Source organism: Symphalangus syndactylus, chromosome 5 (genome assembly GCF_028878055.3).
Source record: "Symphalangus syndactylus isolate Jambi chromosome 5, NHGRI_mSymSyn1-v2.1_pri, whole genome shotgun sequence".
Lineage (NCBI taxonomy): Eukaryota > Metazoa > Chordata > Mammalia > Primates > Hylobatidae > Symphalangus > Symphalangus syndactylus.
The window spans coordinates 71,189,272-71,209,013 of record NC_072427.2 but is presented as its reverse complement, the minus strand read 5'-3'; the positions used below and the strand labels follow the sequence as shown (position 1 = coordinate 71,209,013).

The window sequence follows — 19,742 nt, the reverse complement described above, 5'->3', positions numbered from 1 at the left end:
GTGGGTTCTGTTTACTGAGAGATTCTGAAAGGGATGACTTTGAATTTCTATTGTAACTTGCTGGGACTGTAACTCTATGTAGAGAATGAAGATCTGTAGCACTTTTGGATCTTACTCTTCTTAGGTGGCAGGTTGGTGGATGCTTGCTGCAAAGTTCAAGGTGAGAAACAGTAGCTGTACCTTCAAAACCCAGAATTATAGGGGGTTCTCACTACACTCTGATCTCAGGGTCCTAAGATTCATCCATGCCTATGCTTTCTATAAGGAATGGCCTTGTTGGATCAAGTGGAGTACAAGGACCTGAATATATGCTATCAGAGAAACTAACATGACAGTGATTTTTTTCTGGTCTTCGTGCTGTATTCTTGGGAGGAAACTTCTGATCCCTTGGAATTTCCCAAGTGAGAGGAGTTTCTTTATTATTCATGATGGACTCCTGGGATCACACCTAAGTTTATGCTAAGGAGGAGTTGACTCATGGTGGGCCCCTAGATGGTTATAGGATGAGGGCTGGCTGTGGTGTAAAGACCAATTATATGATTAGAGGGTTGGGGCTGTGAGGCATGTGATATCACTCCTATATTTCAACCTCCTAGGAGGGAAGAGGGACTGAAAATTGAATTGTTATGTGGTCAGTGATTTCAGTCAATCATGCCTACATACTGGGACCCCCAATAAAAACTCTGGACACTGAAGTTTGCTCGAACTTCCTGGTAGATAATGATACCTTGATGTGCTGGGAGGGTGAAGCATCCTGAAGAAACAGAACATTTATGCTCAGGACCCTCCTGGACCTTGTCCCATAGGTTTTTTCCTTTGACTAGTCCTGACTTGTATCCTTTATAAGAAAACTATAACCATAAGTATAGGGGTTACTCGATTTCTCTGAGTTGTTCTAATGAATGATTGAACCTGAGGGAGTTGTGGGAGGCCCTGATTATGTAGCCAGTTGGTCAGAAGTACCAGTGGCCTGAGGAACTTGTGGCTGATGTCTGAAGTGTGAGGAGTTTTGTGGATGACTTTGCCCTCAACTGGGAGTCTGTGTTAATTCTGGGAAGTTGATGTCAGAACTGCATTACACCCAGGCACTCCACCAAACACCAAACACACATTTAAAAAAAAATGCTAAAAATTGACGGCTCAGTTAAAACTAAAATATTTGGCCTTGGTCTGTCCTAATTTTTATTATTCGCTGGCTCTCTTTTTGAGGATTTTCTTCCGGGACTTGCTGCCTTACAGATATATTTACTGATCTTCATGCCTTCAGTTTTCTTACCCTTTCTTTGGTACAGTTATTACTCTAATAGCTGTACTGTTACTCTAGTACTAATGTAACAGTGACAATAACCTCCCTTCCCATGGGGCAGCTTTCCTGTGGGGCAGCCTCCTCATAGCCAGATAAGGATGTGATGCATTGAACTCAAATCAAAGCCATGAATTTTCCTTTGGCTGCAGAGTGTCAATCTCCCCTCTGGACTGTTGTTTGCATTGGTGCCTGGGAACTACATCATTTTGTACTTCAGATACGTTAAGCAATGATGATTTGCTGATTTATTCCTGGTACTGAAGGGAATGCAGAAGAAGAGCAACCAAAATGATTGAGGGCCAAAGGGATTTGCCTCAGAGGAAAAATGAGAAGAACCAGATGTTGTTATTTATTGGTTGAATGATCTAAGAAGACTATGGAAACCTCTTATAAGCGTTTGAGATCTGTAATGATGGCAAGAGGTTGGGAAAAAGAAAGATGAACAGTAATAGAGGCAGACAGGAGAATGTGCTGGGTGCTTAGCACTGGGCTGTGGAAACCCATGCTGAAAGTGTTGGAGAACCCAACACTGGAGACACCAGAAACAGATAATAAAGGGGTACTTTTAATTTTTTATTTTCCCTGGTTTGTATTTCTTTGGAAAAGAATGTACTCTCTTCTTTGTGTTACTGCTGAGAAATCTGGGCTTTTCTGGAAAGCTGGGCAATCCTAGCAGCCTTCCCTTAAGCTTTGAAACCTGTCTCTCATTGTTCTGAGTATCACCTGACTTTGAATCACTTGGGTTGCTTGGGGGCAGATCGCTGGGCCCTAATTTACATCTACTGCCTTGGAATATCTTGGGATGTGATCAGAGAATCAACAATTGTAGCTACCATACCAGATGATTAAGACACTTGAGAACCACTAGGACTCATGGGGGCCCATGTTTAATGAGGTTGAGATGCCAAAATCTCCCTGGCATAATGTAGAGAAAGGAACACAAAGGCTCACTGAGATATGAGTGCTGGCATGTGTTTATCACATGCTACCTGCACACACACACACACACACACACTCTCATGCCTCCATTGTATTCCCAGAGAGGACCAGATGACTTTCCCTTTCTTGAGGCATTGAGAATTATGTTGGTGAAGAAGCACCTGCAACTTCGAGAAGCTCTTTGGTGGATCTCTTCTGTTGGCCAGGTGTGATGTAGGAGATGCTGCCATTGAGGTGGACTTTCTGACTTCATGGGGTGATGGGATCCTGGAATACCAAAGACCGAGTGGCAGAGCTTAGCTGCCAAAGACAAGGTGAATGCCTTGATCATGATGGGCCTCTGGGACACAGTGATAATCAGAATGTTTTGACCCGCAGCAATCATTGGTGGTGGCTAATTAATCATATTGTCCCTAGGAGTGAAGTAGATGGGCAGCCCTCTAAAATTTTGCTAAAATTTATTCCAGGAAAACTTCAGCTTCAGGGCCAGGAATCAGGCTTGGGTCACCACATGGAGAGTCGTGACATCTCACCCAGTTTGCAGACCTATGCCAGTTCCTTGAGGTAGAGCCATTTGATTGACATGTTGGGGTCCTTTTGGGGAAGGACTCTAGTGTATCCCCTACTATGTGTCTCTATTTCACAAATACAGACTGTTACTGTTTTGTTTTGTTTTGTTTTCCCTAAATCAGAGCTATTGTCAAAGAAGAAACTTAAAAGACAGTGATGGGGTTTATCTTAAGCTCTAGGCTGTGGGAGTGAGGAGGCAGAGGGCAGCCAACAACTCTTTCTTCTCCCTTTCTCTCCACCCCACAACCCCCTTTGGTGCCAGATTTTGTGACCCCCATGCCCTTTCCTGGGAAGGGATATGGCAGTGCTGCAAACCAGCTTATCTGAGAACTCATGGCCCTACATTTCTGGGAACTTTTACAGGAAGGCAGAGGGAGTTCAGATGGAGAAGGGGCGATTTGCGTTCATATTTGCCAATTTGCCATATTTGCCAGATTTCCGTATCTGGAAGGTTTTCAGATAGTGAGAGATGGCTATTAAGATTATTTCAGAAAATATTATTTTATTTCCTACTGCTTGGCCTAGTTTTAAATGAAGAATGAAGGCTATACCAAATAAAATGAGAGATTCTTGAAGTCAAAGGGAAAGATGATCTTTTCCAACTGCAAGTTAATATAAGTTCAGTAAATTTTCATTTAGAATCTATTGTGTGCTGAGTGAGATGGATACAATGACAAAAAGAAATTGTTTCCTATAGTGTATGAAAAAGTTTGAGGAATATAGTTAATGAGTTTTTAAAAAAATTGGTTAAATGCTTTCAAAGGGGTACATTCAGGGTGATATAGAACCTGAGATGTTCTTTTTAGATGGTATTTCATGTGGGTTGTCATTATACTTCTTTGTGGATATTTCTGGTTATCCAAGCACCTGATACAATTTTAAATCTTTAAATGTGTACTAGCTTCAGTGTTACTTCCTACTTTGAGCTGAAGCCTGCCTCTCAGTACTTTGCATATTAAAAGTTGAAAATTCAAATGCTAAAAGGGTCAGGCTGATCTTAGAGTGAGTGAAGTGAGCTGGATGTGAGGTTATGTTGTAATACTTTGCATTTTAGGCACATGGGAATATTCTTCTCTTCCAGAAATATGCTTTCTCCCATTTTTCTTCAAGCAGTCATTTTGGCTGTCTTATTGCCCATGTGTGATAGTCATGTAGGCTCAAGAAATATTTCACTTTCCTCTTTACCGTACAAAAATAATTGTGCGTATAATGATAAATGAATGCCTTCAGGTTAGGAATATGATAGGAATTGGTAGAGACTATGACAGATTGTGAGCCTTTGTCCTCTCGAGATGGGTAAACAGATATTTCCATGCAGCCATGTAGGCCCAGAGTTGTCAGGTCTTCTAATATTTCAAGAGAAGCTGGAAATTTTTATATGAAGCCACCTGTTTTTAAAACTCTGGTAAATAAAAAAGAGGTATGAAAGTAAAACAGAACAACCTGCAGGCTAAACCTGGCCTTTGGGAAGACAGTTTGCAACATCGTTATTGGATTGTAGTTTCCCCTTAGGGAGCTACTTAGAATAAGTGCATTCCTTTAGTATTGCTTTTCATTCATTCATTCATGTTTATTCATTCATCTGAATGCTTATTGTGTGATAATCATAAATGAGGCATTGTGCTAGACACTGTGGATGTAGCCATAAATATGGCAAAGATCTTTTCCCCTGGAGAACTTGGCATTATTTCTGTCATCTTTCTCTAGGCTGAGCATCTTCCATTTCCTCAAAGCTACATTCAAGAGGCATCATTTCTGAGGGTCTTCCCTCCCCCCTTAGCATCCTGAAGTTCTCCTGTGAAGGTGCTCTGTGTTTAAAAAGCCCTCTGTCTGCTGCCCCACAATGGATACCACCTATCTTGCCTCTCCCATCCTCAGGTAGAATACCTCCCTCTTCCCCATCTCTGCACCTGGTAAGTTGTCCCACTGCGAGAATTCCTTAACATTTAATTAGCTGTTTAATTACCTTGCCTGCTCCTACTATGCTATTAACTCTTTGGGAACAGATGCCACGTCTTACTTCTCTTTGTATCTCTGGGCCCTGAATCATATCTGACATGTAGTATGTGCTTAATAAATACCTGATTGTGTAAATTGAAATGAAAAATTGATTGACTTGTGCAGTTCCCTGTCTGTCTGGTTTGGTCTGCTTTGATAACCAACACACATTAACTCTGTGTTGAAGGCAAATAAAAGCCCCAGGGCAATAACCTGTGTACAGTTTTAATCTAGATTGCAAGTATTTTGTTGTCTTTTATATCCCCATGTGAGCCTTCACTCTTACCACTAATACTGTTAGAATTAGCTAACAATTTCAGCCATTTAAACTCTTTGTGAATGTCAGTTAGTTCTTCTGGTACATTAACTCTCCTTTCTAGATAAAGGCATTTTGTATCTTGATAAGTATGCACTGTATAATTTCATTAAACCTTTGATAAAAATATTGGACAGAACAGAGGTAATATCAGAACCCTGTGACATACACTGGAGATCTCAGTCCAAGGAGACATTGATTTATTATTCACTACTCTTGGTGTTTGCTACAAATCTATCTTAGGCTATCTTGTTTGCAGGGAGATTTTGAGAGATTTTGATAAATGCCTTTGTTAAAATAAAGATGTGATGCATCCATCACATCCCCTTTTCTATTAAGTTATGAGGTTAATCAGTGAGCCCCCTTTTTGTGAACCCATATTATCTCCCAGAATCAGAGCTTCTTTTCTCTGTGATCACATGTAGAATATGCTAGAAGCTTTCATTAGCATTTTGTCTCAAGCTCACTTGTCTGTAATTTGGAGAATTCACTCTCCATCTTTTTAGATATTTTAAAAATACTCCTAACTCCAGATTCAGGGTGATTTCTTAAAGCTTAGACTCACCAATGTTAGGTTCCAGGTAAGGGACTTTCACACCATTATGTCATTACTGCGGGGACTCCTCATTCAGCATTTTATTTTATATTTTGGGATCTAATTGAATTCACTTCATACACCAGGCATTCTGGCATGTACCTTTTTAAGCTTCTGATGCCTGAACAATACCTTGTGCAAGCGTGTTTTTTCTATAACCCCACAGATGCAGTTGGGTGCATTAGGGCCTGTTATTAAGTTTAAGCCAACCATCAGAAGTCTCTCTATTCTGCATGTCTGTCTCACAGAAGTATTTTTTCAGATTTTGACTAAGTTCAAGAAATAACGTGGATAATGCTTGGACATTTTCAGATATGATGCATATGAACCACAAAGGTGGTTCATGCCTACCATTTTATACTGTTTTTGGAAGGAGAAAGGAATATATGTTAAATACCTGATAAGAGTATGGGTAACATAGTAATAATGCCATCTTTAATGATGCTTTTTAGTTTTTGAATGGTTGAATAATAAATACTTTGCAAAAATAAGCCTTTTGTTCTTTTTAAAGAAATGGTGCTATTATTTGTGTTAGGTAACATGGGGTACCTTAAAATGGCGCCGTACCTTCAGATGGGGCCGGTTCCAGGTTTTTCTCCCCTCCTTGACCGGGCACTTTCTGAACCCGCCAAAGGAGGGCCAATCAGAAAGAAGCATCTCCCGCCTTCCCTTGGGCCCGCCCCTAGCCCAATCCACGTAGGCCCAAGGGATATAAAACCCAGCACACCAGCAGCCCTCTCTCTCTCTCCTCTTCCTTCTCCTTGCGTTGTGCCGCTCGATACCTCCAATAAAGATCTCTTGACCGTGACCAGTGTAGTTTGGTCTCCGCCCGACCCCTTTCAATTTGTAATCCAAGTTTATTATCTAAATTTTAGGATCCATGGGAATAGTCAAATTTATCAAGGATTTGGCTTGTTAGATGTCTTGCCTTTCTCACAATGCCATTTTTACCATTTACACTGTGAGATGCATTCTTGTACATTCACTCTAACGTCTTTTATATGTATATGTACATATATATGTATTTGTATATATACTTACGTATATATAGTTTATATATATTTTATGCAAACTTTTCTCGTTACTTTTTTATGGAAAATTCCTGGAAGTGGAATTTTCAGTCAAAAATGCATACCTTTTAAAGCCTCCGATACATGTTGCCAACCAAGAGACCTTCCAACTTGGACACCTACCAGTCAGATGTGAGATTGCCTGTTTTCTCTCATGCTTGTCAGTGGTGTGAATGAATTTTAAATGAAGGGCTTAGTCTGGAGAACTCAGCCTGCTGAAGTGGAGCGCAGTGTAAAATCAGTCTCAGGGGGATGGACTCTTAGGGAACTGCATCCAAGTTCTCCAAGGACCTGGACTTGGTCTTGACCTTCCTTAACAATTATCCCATCCCAAGCTTTCTGACTTCAAGCAGCTCTGCTGCCTCGTGTGTGTTTCTATACAGGAATGGCATGCTGGTCTCCCCGCTTTGTTGGACCTCTGAGTTCTCTAGTTCACTGCCTATTCCTCTTTCCCTCTGGATGGGCAATTTCCCACCAGGCTCCTGTATTGAGGATGCTGGGGTGTGTGCAGACTCATGATTCTGCCAACATACAGCTGAGTCAAATCTTGCATCAGAGCCCTGGAGTTGGATCCAATACAACAGTTTAGTTTTCTAGGCTTAGTTAAGACTCTGATTACTTCAGTGGGAGTGAAAATGGAGTTTATTAGTAACTATGACATTTGCATTCATATGTCCAAGTAAATCTTGAGATGTTTAAAATTCTGTAGGTTAAAGCTGTGTATGAATTACGTCAATTATTTAGAATACGCATATGTCATCTCTAAAGCTGACTTTTTCATTCTTAGTTGTTTTGGCAAAGAGGAGCTGTTTCTATAAGAGAAGCAGATCAAAGGCCTGAGAATTGAAGACCTGGGATTGTTGTTTTGGTAAAATGGACTAGAATACAGACAACTGTAGGCAGTACCACTTAGGGTGTCAGTGCTCCCTGGAAAGAACCATACCTTGTACAAGTGTTTTTTTTCTGTAACCCCACAGAATCAGTTGGGTCTATTATGTCCTGTTATTAAATTTAAGGCAACCTTCAGAAGTCTCTCTATTTTGCGTTTCTGTCTCATGAAAGTATTTTTTTAAGATGTTGAACAATTGGTTTTCCTTCCCTTTGTGATTCTCTTTTAATTGCTTTGTCACAGTCTTAGAAATCAGGTACTGAGATCTGTGGGAATTTATGTTAAAAACATTTAATACACATTCTGGAACATGATGCTTTTGCTCATCTTTTCATTTCAGCTGCAGCTGGTAATAGCATGTTGGTTCCCTAAAGCTTCCTTTGTGGGATGGTAATTAGGTGATACTTCCAGGTGCATAATCTAGAAACCTGGTTCCTGGTGGCACCATGGGTGAGAGAACTCATTCATGCCTCATTTGTCCCAACTGTGACTAATCGTAGTTTCATGGTTTCTGTTCATCTCCGGTGTATGGGGCTCTGACCCATGGCCCTTTGGACTTCCCTTTCAACACTCAGTTGCTTGGGAAGAGCCAGCAATGAAAACAAGAATATTAAGGGGGCGTATTTGCGTTAGCCATGGAGTAATGGAAAAACAGGCTCAGCACCTGTTTGCTTGCCTTCTCAGTGAGACCAAAGTTCCCTGAAATAATATTGTATTGTATATGCATGGATTTCTGTACATGGGACAATTCTGAAATAGGAAAAGTGTGATACATACCCAAGGCTAAAAAATAACCCAATGTTGGGAATCACTTAAAAATCATTAATCTAATAGCTTATCTTTTTAAATGATGGATTCCGTCTGCTTTCCTTGTGTTTATGTGGAGTTTGTAGCTAATGCAGTTTTTTTCTTTTTTCTTTTTTTTTATAGGCTAAACATCTTTTTGACTGGTATGAACCCCTTCTACTTTCACGCAGTCAATGTAATTTTACACTGCTTAGTGACTCTTGTGCTGATGTACACCTGTGATAAAACTGTCTTCAAGAATCGTGGACTTGCTTTTGTAACGGCATTGCTTTTTGCTGTGCATCCCATTCATACTGAGGCGGTAAGTGTAATTGGATCTCAGTGAAATAATGAATATGAATATGTGTGCGTATGTATACGTGTGTACGTGTATACACACACATACATGTAAATGTGTGTATATGTACATATGTGTGTGTATAGATTATACATGTAAACTAAGCTGATCTTTTTTCCTTTTCAAAAGCACATGAGTTCACTCTACTAAAGTGTTTATCTTTATATATAAACCATTTTGGTTGACAACTTTTCTTTTTGAGTGTTGAAATTGGTTTTATTGCACCTGCTGGATTTAATTGCTTTTCTAAATAACCGCTGTTATTATTACAGGTAGTAATGAATGGCCACAGTTTGTTCAGTTTTGTATTTGAAGATAATTTAAGTCCTAATGTGTTTTAAGCAGCAAGGGCCATTTGAACACTTAGCATGCTGAGTCATTGTTCCTGCTCCACATTTATATTTTACCTTTTCTCACCCTGCTTTATTTTATAATGTTTATTACGCAGAACTGTAAGTGCTGGGGAAGGACTATAAAAAATTAGACTGACATTCTTCAAGTTAGAAAGACAGACTTAGGAGCCTTATGTATTGTTTCCCAAGTTACTTAATAGGAAGCGTAGTTATTGTGTGGGTGATGAAAAATTTATTTAAAAAGTATTGGCTGGGTGTGGTGGCTGATGCCTGTAATCCCAGCACTTTGGAAGGCTGAGACAGATAGATCACTTGAGGTCAGGAGTTCAAGACCAGCCTGGCCAACATGGTGAAACCCCATCTCTACTAAAATTACAAAAAAACTTAGCCAGGCGTGGTGGCAGGTGCCTGTAATTCCAGCTGCTTGGGAGGCTGAGGCAGGAGAATCACTTGAACCCAGGAGGTGGAGGTTGCAGTCGGCCAAGATTGCACCACTGTACTCCAGCCTGGGCAACAGAGTGAGACTCTGTCTCAAAAAAAAAAAAAAAAAAAAGTATTGATAGCTATGGCCCTGTTTAAAATATTTATTTAATCATTCCATGAATCAGATGGCATTTTTAAGCTACTTTGTTTCCCAGCTCAGTAAAAACAGCTGGTTTGTTTGATGTGCCTGGCTAGGGGTAGATGAAAACTTGATGAGAGGTCCATGGGCACCACAGTTTTACAAGACTCTTTTCCAGAGTTTCAGCTTGCATCTCTTTGGACACTTCCCTGAAGCTGATCTGCCTGAGTACACACCTGCAGCAAAGATGTCATGGTGGTTCCCTTCTCCCTCCTCCGTTTCTCAGTTGCCCTCTGCTCATTTTAACAAAGTTAAGGAATACCTCATGTACACCAGCATCTTACTATGCCCCAGGTGTACAAAACTCTGAGGTACCTTACAAAGGAATAGTCTGATATATCAGTGTCAGCAAGGCATCCTCCAATTAAGGCATCACAAACCCAAAGGAGGGCTTCACAGCTCTCCCTGTCTAACACGTATCTCTATGAAGAATGTAACATGACCTTAGAAGTAAGGTATGGTGGCTTGTGTTACTGTTCTGAATTCAGAAGTGACATAGTTGTCATGGGGATGCATAATAGTATGTTTATTAGAATGGACACAAGAAGTCTGATTCAACCAGTTGGTTTGATGATGAGGACTGGTTTGCCAGTTAGGCTATATGGTGGGCATTTTCCACCAACAAAATTCTAAATCTGTAAGCTCAAAGTTTTGACAAAAATATATTTTGATTGGATGATGAAGAAAGATCACTTTATAAAAAAATGACACTGTGAAAGGTCATTTTCCCAACTCTTTGTATTTTAGACTGAGCAAGGTGCCTTTAAGTGGATGAGTATGAGGCATAAGTAATAGTCCTTTGGTGAGTCTCAGTAAAGCTTTTCTGCTGTACTTAAAAGAAATTGTGACAGTAAATGACTGTAATGACAGGTAACTCTAATGATGGCTATGGTTAAATTCTTTGCTTTTGACCAAATTAAAGGAAGACTTGATTGCATTGTCAGTTGGTAGATCATTAAAAATTATGTAAGGTGATTATTTGCCAATAACTTGGAGTTCAAAGAATAAAGTCATTGCTGTAACAGGTCTACTTCCATTTTCACTTACTTATGTGAACAGCCTATGAAGATGAAAGCTAGGAATAGTTGGTATTAATGCTACCTGCTGTCATAGTCTAACAAAAGGTAAGATTCAGCCACAGACAGCTGAACTTACTGAAAAGAAATCTGCTACACTTAGATTATTAAGAGGTGATTTTTTATATTTATTAATTATGATTTTCTGCTTTATGATATATAAAATATCTGTGAATTAACAATAATTGGAATAGTAATACAAAATTTAAATTTTAACACTTAGAGGCTTATGGTTAAAAGAAATTTAAAATATAGATTTAATTGTGTATTTTTTTATTATAGGGAGAAGGATGATAAGTACAATATTTTTAAGCATAACTATGTAATTTACAAAAATGATGAGGGGGAAATACAATGAAAGTATGAGTTCAAGGAGAAAGGATATGAAGTGTCTACCAATTAAAGAAGAGCCTATTCATGTTTAGGTAAATGGAAGATGATGAGCTTCAAGTTGCTATAGTGTTCAAATTCCATTTGGTAGATTTAGTACAGAAACCTTATGGCCTCATGTGGAAAGGTCAATATCTGCAATGCATAGGAAGCTAGATCCTTTCAAGTATTTAAAATTATGATGAAAATTTTTGGATATGAATTGAAAAAAATAAGAGAGAGAGATACTTAAGTTTTTAATGTTCTTTTTGGATAGAATATGAAGAAAAATAATCAAAGACTACTACTACTAGACATATAGAATATGTGATGCTGGGCCAATGGCATGTTTTACTATAAAACCATAGACAGTATTTTATTTCTGACAAATAATTCTTGATGTACAATTGGAAATCTGTGCTTAGAGCATATTGGGGACAATTACTGCATGAAGGAACAAATGAGTAGGGCAATAACAGTTTCAATTCAGAGGTATCAGAGAGAGAGTGCATAAAACACAGGCAGCCTTTGGCAGTATGATCAGGAACTGGTTAAGGTTGGTTCCTAAGACAAGAGGAAAATCCTATTAGCAAAATGACCTTAAAAAAAAGATACAACAAGCTTTTGTAGTAATTGAAAAAAATCCATAGTAACACAATGAAAGGGACAGAGGAGTCTGAGAGCTGGGTGGTTATTTAGGGAAGGATGTTAGGGAGGATGCTTACATTCATAAGGTTCTGAGGGAAGTGTAAGAAGGAGGCAGAGAAATTTAGCCTACAAAACAATTTACATGACAAAGTAAAATCGGGGGACTTATTATTTAGTCATGGATTTCAATTCAAGTTTCTAAGTAGGAGGAGGACAGAGAAATAGAAAAAGAGATGTACTTTCCAGAAGATATAGAGATAAATTATTAATACTATTATTTGAGACTGGGTCTCACCCTATTGCCCAGACTGGGGTGCAATGGCATAATCATAGCTTACTGCAACCCCCATATCCTGGGCTCAAGCAATCCTCCCACCTCAGCCTCCCCAGTGGCTATGACATTAATGGAACTCATTCTTGCAGATGGAATAAATATCAATAGCCTTACACCATATAGTATACTTTATACAAATCTTATTGGTGGTATTCCAAAAGACAAGTTTCTACAGCAAATTAACTCCTAATTTGAAATTTCTGCATGTGATTGTGTTAACCTTGCTAGAGGATCTGCTGTTACATTATTTGAATTCTATCCAATTATGTTCACTGATGTTTCTCCTTCCAGTGTTTGAATATTTGTGAGAGGCTGCAGTTCCAGGTTACAGCCACCATGTTGGTAATGGAAACCTGTAGTTTGAGGCTAAAATACATGCTGGCCATTTGCATATATTTTTCACTAACCATGAACTGACCAATTGCTTTCGTAATTTCCAGCCCCCTACAATTCAGCCTACATTGTCATAAAATCAACTGGCTCTAGTTTAATGTTCCATCTTTGCTTCCCATTGCCCCTCCTCACTTCTTTATTTACTCCATGCTCTTCATCACCTTAGGCCTCCCCTTCCGGAAGCACTCCATAGATCTCCAGACCTCTCTTGCTCTGCCATTCTCATATCCTCCACCTGCAAAGCATTTGTGTTCCTTCCCAGGCCTAGGCTGAGCATCCCCTCGCCTTGAGCTTCCTGAAATCCTCCTTGGCTATGTTTAAGTCACAGTTTACATGGCCAGACCTGTGAAGCCTTCCTAGATGCTACAGTAAAAGTTAATCTCTTCAGTCTTCTCTTGGTGATGGTTTCTCCTCTTATGATGCATGCAGTTTCCTTGTGTGCTATTTAATACCCTCTTTTGACTCCCCACCAGATGTTAAACTCCTTGAGGCTGATTGTATGTTTCCAACTGGCACAGGATCTAGCTAAGAGGAAGCACTTGGAAAATGTTTGTTAACTGGAATTAAAGACTTACTGAACATGACAATATTGACTAATTGAATCACAATGAATGGCTGGTCTAGACATACAGTAATGACTATTATAGCACCCGTTTTTAGATATCTAGCCTTTTGCCCCAAATACCTCAGTTCAACAAGGGTAAAGAATAGGTGTTCAATGCATGCTTAGTGGTTTGGACTGGCGAGAGAGCCTATCAATGTTACACCAATATTTCAACACCCTCTTTGAGCTTCTCCTGCAAGGGACACTACATTCTTTATATCTGGGCACATCCAGCTGGCACAGTCTGCTGTTGTCTCTTCCAAACTGGCTGCAATGCAAGAAGCCAGGCTGCAGGATGCCTTTAACACATTAGTTAAGCTTGCCTAGCTTGTGATTGCCTCATTCCAACTTGCTACACCCAGTAACAGCTTGCAAGTCTTGCTGTTGGCTACATCACTTGTGCTGTGATGAGTGCCCTTCTCGGTCCAGATGCTTAGGCTTATCTCAAGACTGTTGCTAGAGAGCTGGGCTCTCTGTTTAACCCTCAGGAAGACTTGCAGGTGATGCTGAGCTAAATGCTCAAGGAGGTGGTAGTGTAGTCTGAGCAGATCTGGGCTTACAGGTGACCCGTACACACTTCGGCTTTACAGACTGTGAGACTGAGCTGAACCTTGACATTGTGGTGACACCACACTGTCACTGCATTCGTCTCTTGAGTCATGCAGTCTTCCTGATTTGGTACTCAAGTTCCTTATAGATTAACGAATCAATGAACAGCATGTGGTACAAGCAGCCATGTCAGGTAATAGCTTTCAGCTCTGTATTGCCAATGGTATTCTTTGGCCATGTCCAGGTTTCTCTTAATGTAAGTAGGACTGGAATTTTTCTCAATATGTGACTTGCTGTCAGTCCATCTGGGTGTGTATAATTGAGTTATGTTTTATGTAGATTTTAACTAACAGATACATTAGATTATCTAATAAAGTTCACAATCAAGATACCATACATGTAAACCTTAAAGTAAAAAAAGATGATTTCCATAAGCCACACAGGAAAACCTATCTCAGTGTTAAGAGTTCCACCCCCTTTCTCTGAAAAAAAAGAAAAAAGGGGGAGAAAGAAGTGCACCAGCATTTATCCAGCAGGCCCTTTATGTATATATCATGTCATGAATTACAACCACCCTGAGGGAGTGGGTGTTACACGCCTTTTAAACATAACAAAACCAAATCTCAGATGGCAAGAGCAGAGTCTACATTCAGACCTTGAATGGTTTACCTCCATGCTTATTTCGTTTTTAAGTTTTTGAGACAGGGTCTTTCTCTGTCGCCCAGGCTGGGGCACAGTGACGTGATCTCGGCTCACTGCAGCCTCTACCTCCTGGGCTCAAGCGATCCACCTACCTCAGCCTCCCGAGTAGCTGGGACCACAGGTGCACACCCGGCTAGTCGTTTGTATTTTTGGTAGAGACAGGGTTTCTCCATGTTGCCCAGATTGGTCTTGAACTCCTGAGCTCAAGGGATCTGTCCACCTCGGTCTCCCAAAGTGCTGGGATGACAGGTGTGGCGTGAGCCACTGCGTCCGGCCACCTCCATGCTTATTCACTGCCTCTCCTTCATGACTGCAAAGCATGCTCATTGCATCAGGATGCTTATAGGTATATTTCCCAGAAAACTATTTCCTACTATTAATTGTTGATTGATTCTTTAACACACCATAGACCTCGGGTCTTCTGTGATGTGGGTGATACTATTCTTGTGCCTGAAATGTCAGCCCAGTTCATCTCCCTTTTGAGCTGTTCCTCATCATTCAGCTCTTATGGTACCTGTTCTTTGGAGCATTTTTAAAAAGCTATATCCCATTTTTTCCCTTGACTCTTATATTTCTTGGATTTAAAAAAAAAAAAACCAAGAGAAATGCATGGATATGTAGCAAAATAGTGTGAAGATTTGTAAAGAGTCATCTGTTTCCCACCACTCTTCCATTTCAGTCTTCTTCTGAAGTAATGCATTTTTTTGAAACAATTTCAAACTTAAAAAATATGGAGAATAACTGTATACTCTCTATCCAGATTCACTAATTTTTCACATTTTCTCACATTTATTTTATCACCTTCCTCTCTTTCTCTCTCAATATATAAAAATGTTATTTATTTTCTGAAGCATTTGACAGTAGGTTGCACAATTCATACCCCTTTATACTTTAATAATTTAGCTGTATATTTTTGAAAGCTGAAAGCATTAGTCATTTCTCTTTCGTTTTCATTAGTCTCCTTTACTTTGAAACAGTTACCAGTCTTCATTGTCTTTCTATAATATGATTTATAGATTATAATTTAGAATTATATTAGAACATGTAAAATAAAAAATGTTATTAACACGTTATATTGCAATATATGGTTATAATATATTCTATAACTATAATATAAATATATAATACTTATGAATGTTATACAATTTATAACATATACTACATACAATTTATAGATCGAGCATATTATATCAAAAATACATAATATATAAATAATATATGATATATAGTATATATGCAAATGCAGAATGAATAATGTATAAGTAATAAATATATAAAATACATATACATATTATATATGTGTAATGCATTATACATAGTATATAATTATACAATATTATAATTGATTAGATTATAATGAATTATAATTATGAATCATGGTGTAATATAAATTAGAATAAATTAATATGCAATAAAATGTAATGTTACAAAATACTGCTACATGTAAAATTTATAATTTGTTAGTGTAATATATATTTATTTATATTTTTATTGAATGTTCCTCATCTTGAGTTTGATGTTTTCTCATGATTATATTGAGGTCATATGTCCCTGCTAGAATACTGCATAAATGGGGTTATGATGGTTCCTTCTCAGGAATGGTGATTTTAATTTGATTCCACAGTTAAGACATAGTGCAATATAACACATTTTTTCCATAGTGTTCCTTTTAAATTTTTTCATCTAATAATTAGTAAATAGACACTTTGAAGTCCTGGTGATACTTTGCACCTCAAAAACTTTCATGTCCTAGGTTTAGCATCCATTGATATTTTTGATGTTTCTTGCTTGCTCCAGTCTTCACTCTTCTGGAAGCAAAATGGTTATTTTCCAACTCCACTTCTCCCTCCACATTTATCAACTGGCTTTTTAATGAAGGAAGAGGTCTCCTTTCTTTCCCATTCACTTGCTTGCTGTATGTATGTATGTATGTATGTACATTTATATGTATCCATTCATTCATTTATGTATATACAATTGCGCATTGCTTAACGATGGGGACATGTTCTGAGAATGAGTGGTTAGGTGATTTTGTCATTGTGCAAACATCATAGCGTATACTTACACAAACCTAGATGCTATGGCCTATTGCTCTTAGGCTACTGTACTGAATACTATAGGCAACTGTACCACAATGGTATTTGTGTATCTAAACATATCGAACATAGAAAAGGTACAAGAGAAATATGGTATTATACTCTTGTGGGACCACCATCATATATGTGACTCGTTGTTGACCTGAATGTGGTTATTCAATGCATAGCTGTATTTATTATTAGTATGGACTCATGGACTTCATTTTCAATGGTTTATAATGTATTATTTTACTCATTTATTTTAATATTCAAATTGCTTTAAATTTGTTCGGTGGGAGCCCATTGTTCCTGGCTTCTATGCCCTCTTGACTGTCATTTTATAAGCATTTTCTTACTTTCTGACACGAGATGATCCAAGCTCCTCTCGGATTTCCCCAGCCTCAGCCCTGGTGTCAGCCAGTTTTCCAAGGAGCTGGTGTTCTCTTTTGTGGGGAAATGGTTTGTGGTTAGTGCCAAGATGGCCCTTTGCTACTGAGGTTTTATATTTATAGGCCCTTTCAGTGATAGAGCTAAGAAAAATATGCACACATGCACACACACACACTTGCACACACATATACTCACATATAGCAATCATGAGTTCAAACTCATTCCCTTTCCTGTTTATTTTTTTATTTTTTGAAACAGGGTCCACTCTGTCACCCAGGCTGAGTGCAGTGGCGTGATCACAGCTCACTGCAGCCTTGACCTCCAGGACTCAAGCAGTCCTCCTTCCTCAGCCTCCCGAGTAGCTGGAACTACAGGCATGTGCCACCATGCGTGGCTAATTTTTGTATATTTTTGTAGACACGGGGTTTTGCCATGTTGCCCAGGCTGGTCTTGAACTCCTTAACTCAAGCGATCTGCCAACCTTGGCCTTCCAAAGTGCTGAGATTACAGATGTGAGCCATCCTGCCCAGCCCTATTCTTGTTAAAAGTATTGATTCTCAACTTACTTTTTTCTAGTTCTCTAAAAATATTGTCTGCTCCATTAGCATTATGGTACACAGAAGGACACAGTGTCTGACTCTCAAGTATTGCTCAAAAATTTTTTTGAATAAATTAATAAATGAATAAATTTTGATGCTGTGAATTGATGCTCTGAGAGCTTAAAGTGTGGAAATCTCGCCCCTTCCATCCATCCTCTTTTTTCCTTACATAAACTCATTATTAAATATATATGATAATCAGAGGTGCTTAGCCATATATCAGAACTTGAAGAACAGTGAGATTTCTATTTTATTACATCTTTCATTTATCTAACAACAAGTACATTTCTGTAATGGATTTGTGTAATGGTTTTCTGAAAGTAATTGTCTGAGATTTTCATTTTTTATTATTTTAACTTCCAAGGTGGCTGGGATCGTTGGCAGAGCGGATGTGTTAGCGTGTCTGCTGTTTCTATTGGCCTTTCTCTCCTACAACAGGTATGTGTGACTAAGACTGCCCTTCTCTGTGATTGCAACTGTGCCGTGTGTGTAGACTGGGAGCGTGTGCCTGAGAGGAGAGAGGCTTCTGGTTGTGAAATGCTTAGCAAGCTTTCCAGGGACCAGGAATAGGAAACTCTCTCCTTGTCCAGTGCTGGGCCGTTTTCTCTTCCAACCCCATTCTGAACCACACTGTAGCACCTTAAAGGGATTGCTTTCCCAGTGTTGGGAACACAAGCACTTGCTTTATCGTTCCTTTTACTTCTAGTTTCTTACTGAGAAGTGAATTTGGAATCTTAGCTCTAAGCCAAAATGTATTTGATGCAATGTTCTCTTTTATTTGCCTATGATTTGCTTAATTTTTCCTTTTCATTTTGTTCCTAATACTTTTTCTCTTTGTTAGCCTCACCACAGTAACTCAGAGCTTAAAATGACAAAGCTGAGTATAAAGTAGCATTTCTCGACTGTGATTTTCCAATTTACCTGTAGTTTCATCAAAAGACAGAAGCTTTTTGCGTTGGGAAACTGAAAAGCCTTAAAATAATTTCCCATTATATTGCACCTTTACCCTAAACCAATCAGATTCTCATCTGAGTCATGTCATGTCCATATGGAGAAAGGAGTGGATTAAAAAGAGAATGTGAATGGGGGCAGCTCAGAGCATGTCCTGTGATACGGTTTGGCTGTGTCCCCACCGAAATCTCATCTTGAATTGTAACTCCCACAATTCCCACGTGTCATGGAAGGAACCTAGTGGGAGGTAATTGAATCATGGGGGCGGATCTTTCCCGTGCTGCTCTCATGATAGTGAATAAGTCTCACGAGATCTGATGGTTTTAAAAATGGGAGATTCCCTGCACAAGGTCTCTTTGCCTGCTGCCATTCATATAAGACGTGACTTGCTTCTCCTTGCCTTCCACCATGATTATGAGGCCTCCCCAGCCATGTGGAACTGTGAGTTCAATAAAACTCTTTCTTTTGTAAATGGCCCAGTCTCAGGTATGTCTTTATCAGGAGTGTGAAAACAGACTAATACAACCTAGAAAAGGGGGGCAAGTCAACCATGTTGCCCAGTTTCATGGAGAGATGCATGATTAAGCATTTGGTGGCCCTGATCTTTGGATCAGTTCATTGACCTATAGTCTTACGAAGCCCAGTGACTGTTTGAGGAACACTGTTCTAAACCAGTGGCTCTTAATTAGGGGTGATTTTCCTCCTCGTCCTAGCCACTACCTCCTCTACCTGCAGGAGACATTTGGCAATATCTGCAGACGTTTTTGGTTGTCACAACTGAAGTAGTGCTCATGGCATCTAGTGGGTAGAAGCTAGACGTTGCGGAACAGACATTCTGCAATGCACAGGACAGTCCCTACAACAAAGAATTATCTGGCAGAAAATGCCAATGGGGCTAGGATTGAGAAACCTGTTACAAACCAATTTAGACCTTGTGTCAATAATGAAATGAATTAAGTCTTAGGAAGTTTTGTTTTGTTTAAAGGGTGGAACATTTTCTTAGCATAATGTAAGTCTTCTGCTCCTGGCTTTGTAACTTCCTACTGCATTCTTGATCATATGATGTGGTGTTATGAAATCTGAAAATATAAGCCAAAATTTAACAATTAATTGTTTCTTGTTTACTCTGGCATTAGAATAGAAGTAATAATTGCTTTGGAGTTTAAACTTGTTCTCTAGGCCTATTCTGTGTGGTTAATACATTTGGGGGCATGATTAGGCCTGCAGTGTATCCATATCTGTATGATAAT

At 39.1% G+C, this 19,742-nt stretch overlaps 1 protein-coding gene across 6 annotated transcripts in view; it reads left to right on the top strand.

Annotated features, from left to right (window-relative positions):
- The window catches only part of TMTC1 (transmembrane O-mannosyltransferase targeting cadherins 1), a 282,362-nt gene that overhangs the window by 7,580 nt on the left and 255,040 nt on the right, over nt 1-19,742 (top strand). For all 6 annotated transcript variants that reach the window (XM_055280247.2, XM_055280243.2, XM_055280245.2 and 3 more), the window contains exons 2-3: nt 8,614-8,791; nt 17,906-17,979. In XM_055280247.2, coding sequence (XP_055136222.1) covers nt 8,614-8,791; nt 17,906-17,979 — 252 coding nt within the window. The remainder of the gene's footprint in view (nt 1-8,613; nt 8,792-17,905; nt 17,980-19,742) is intronic.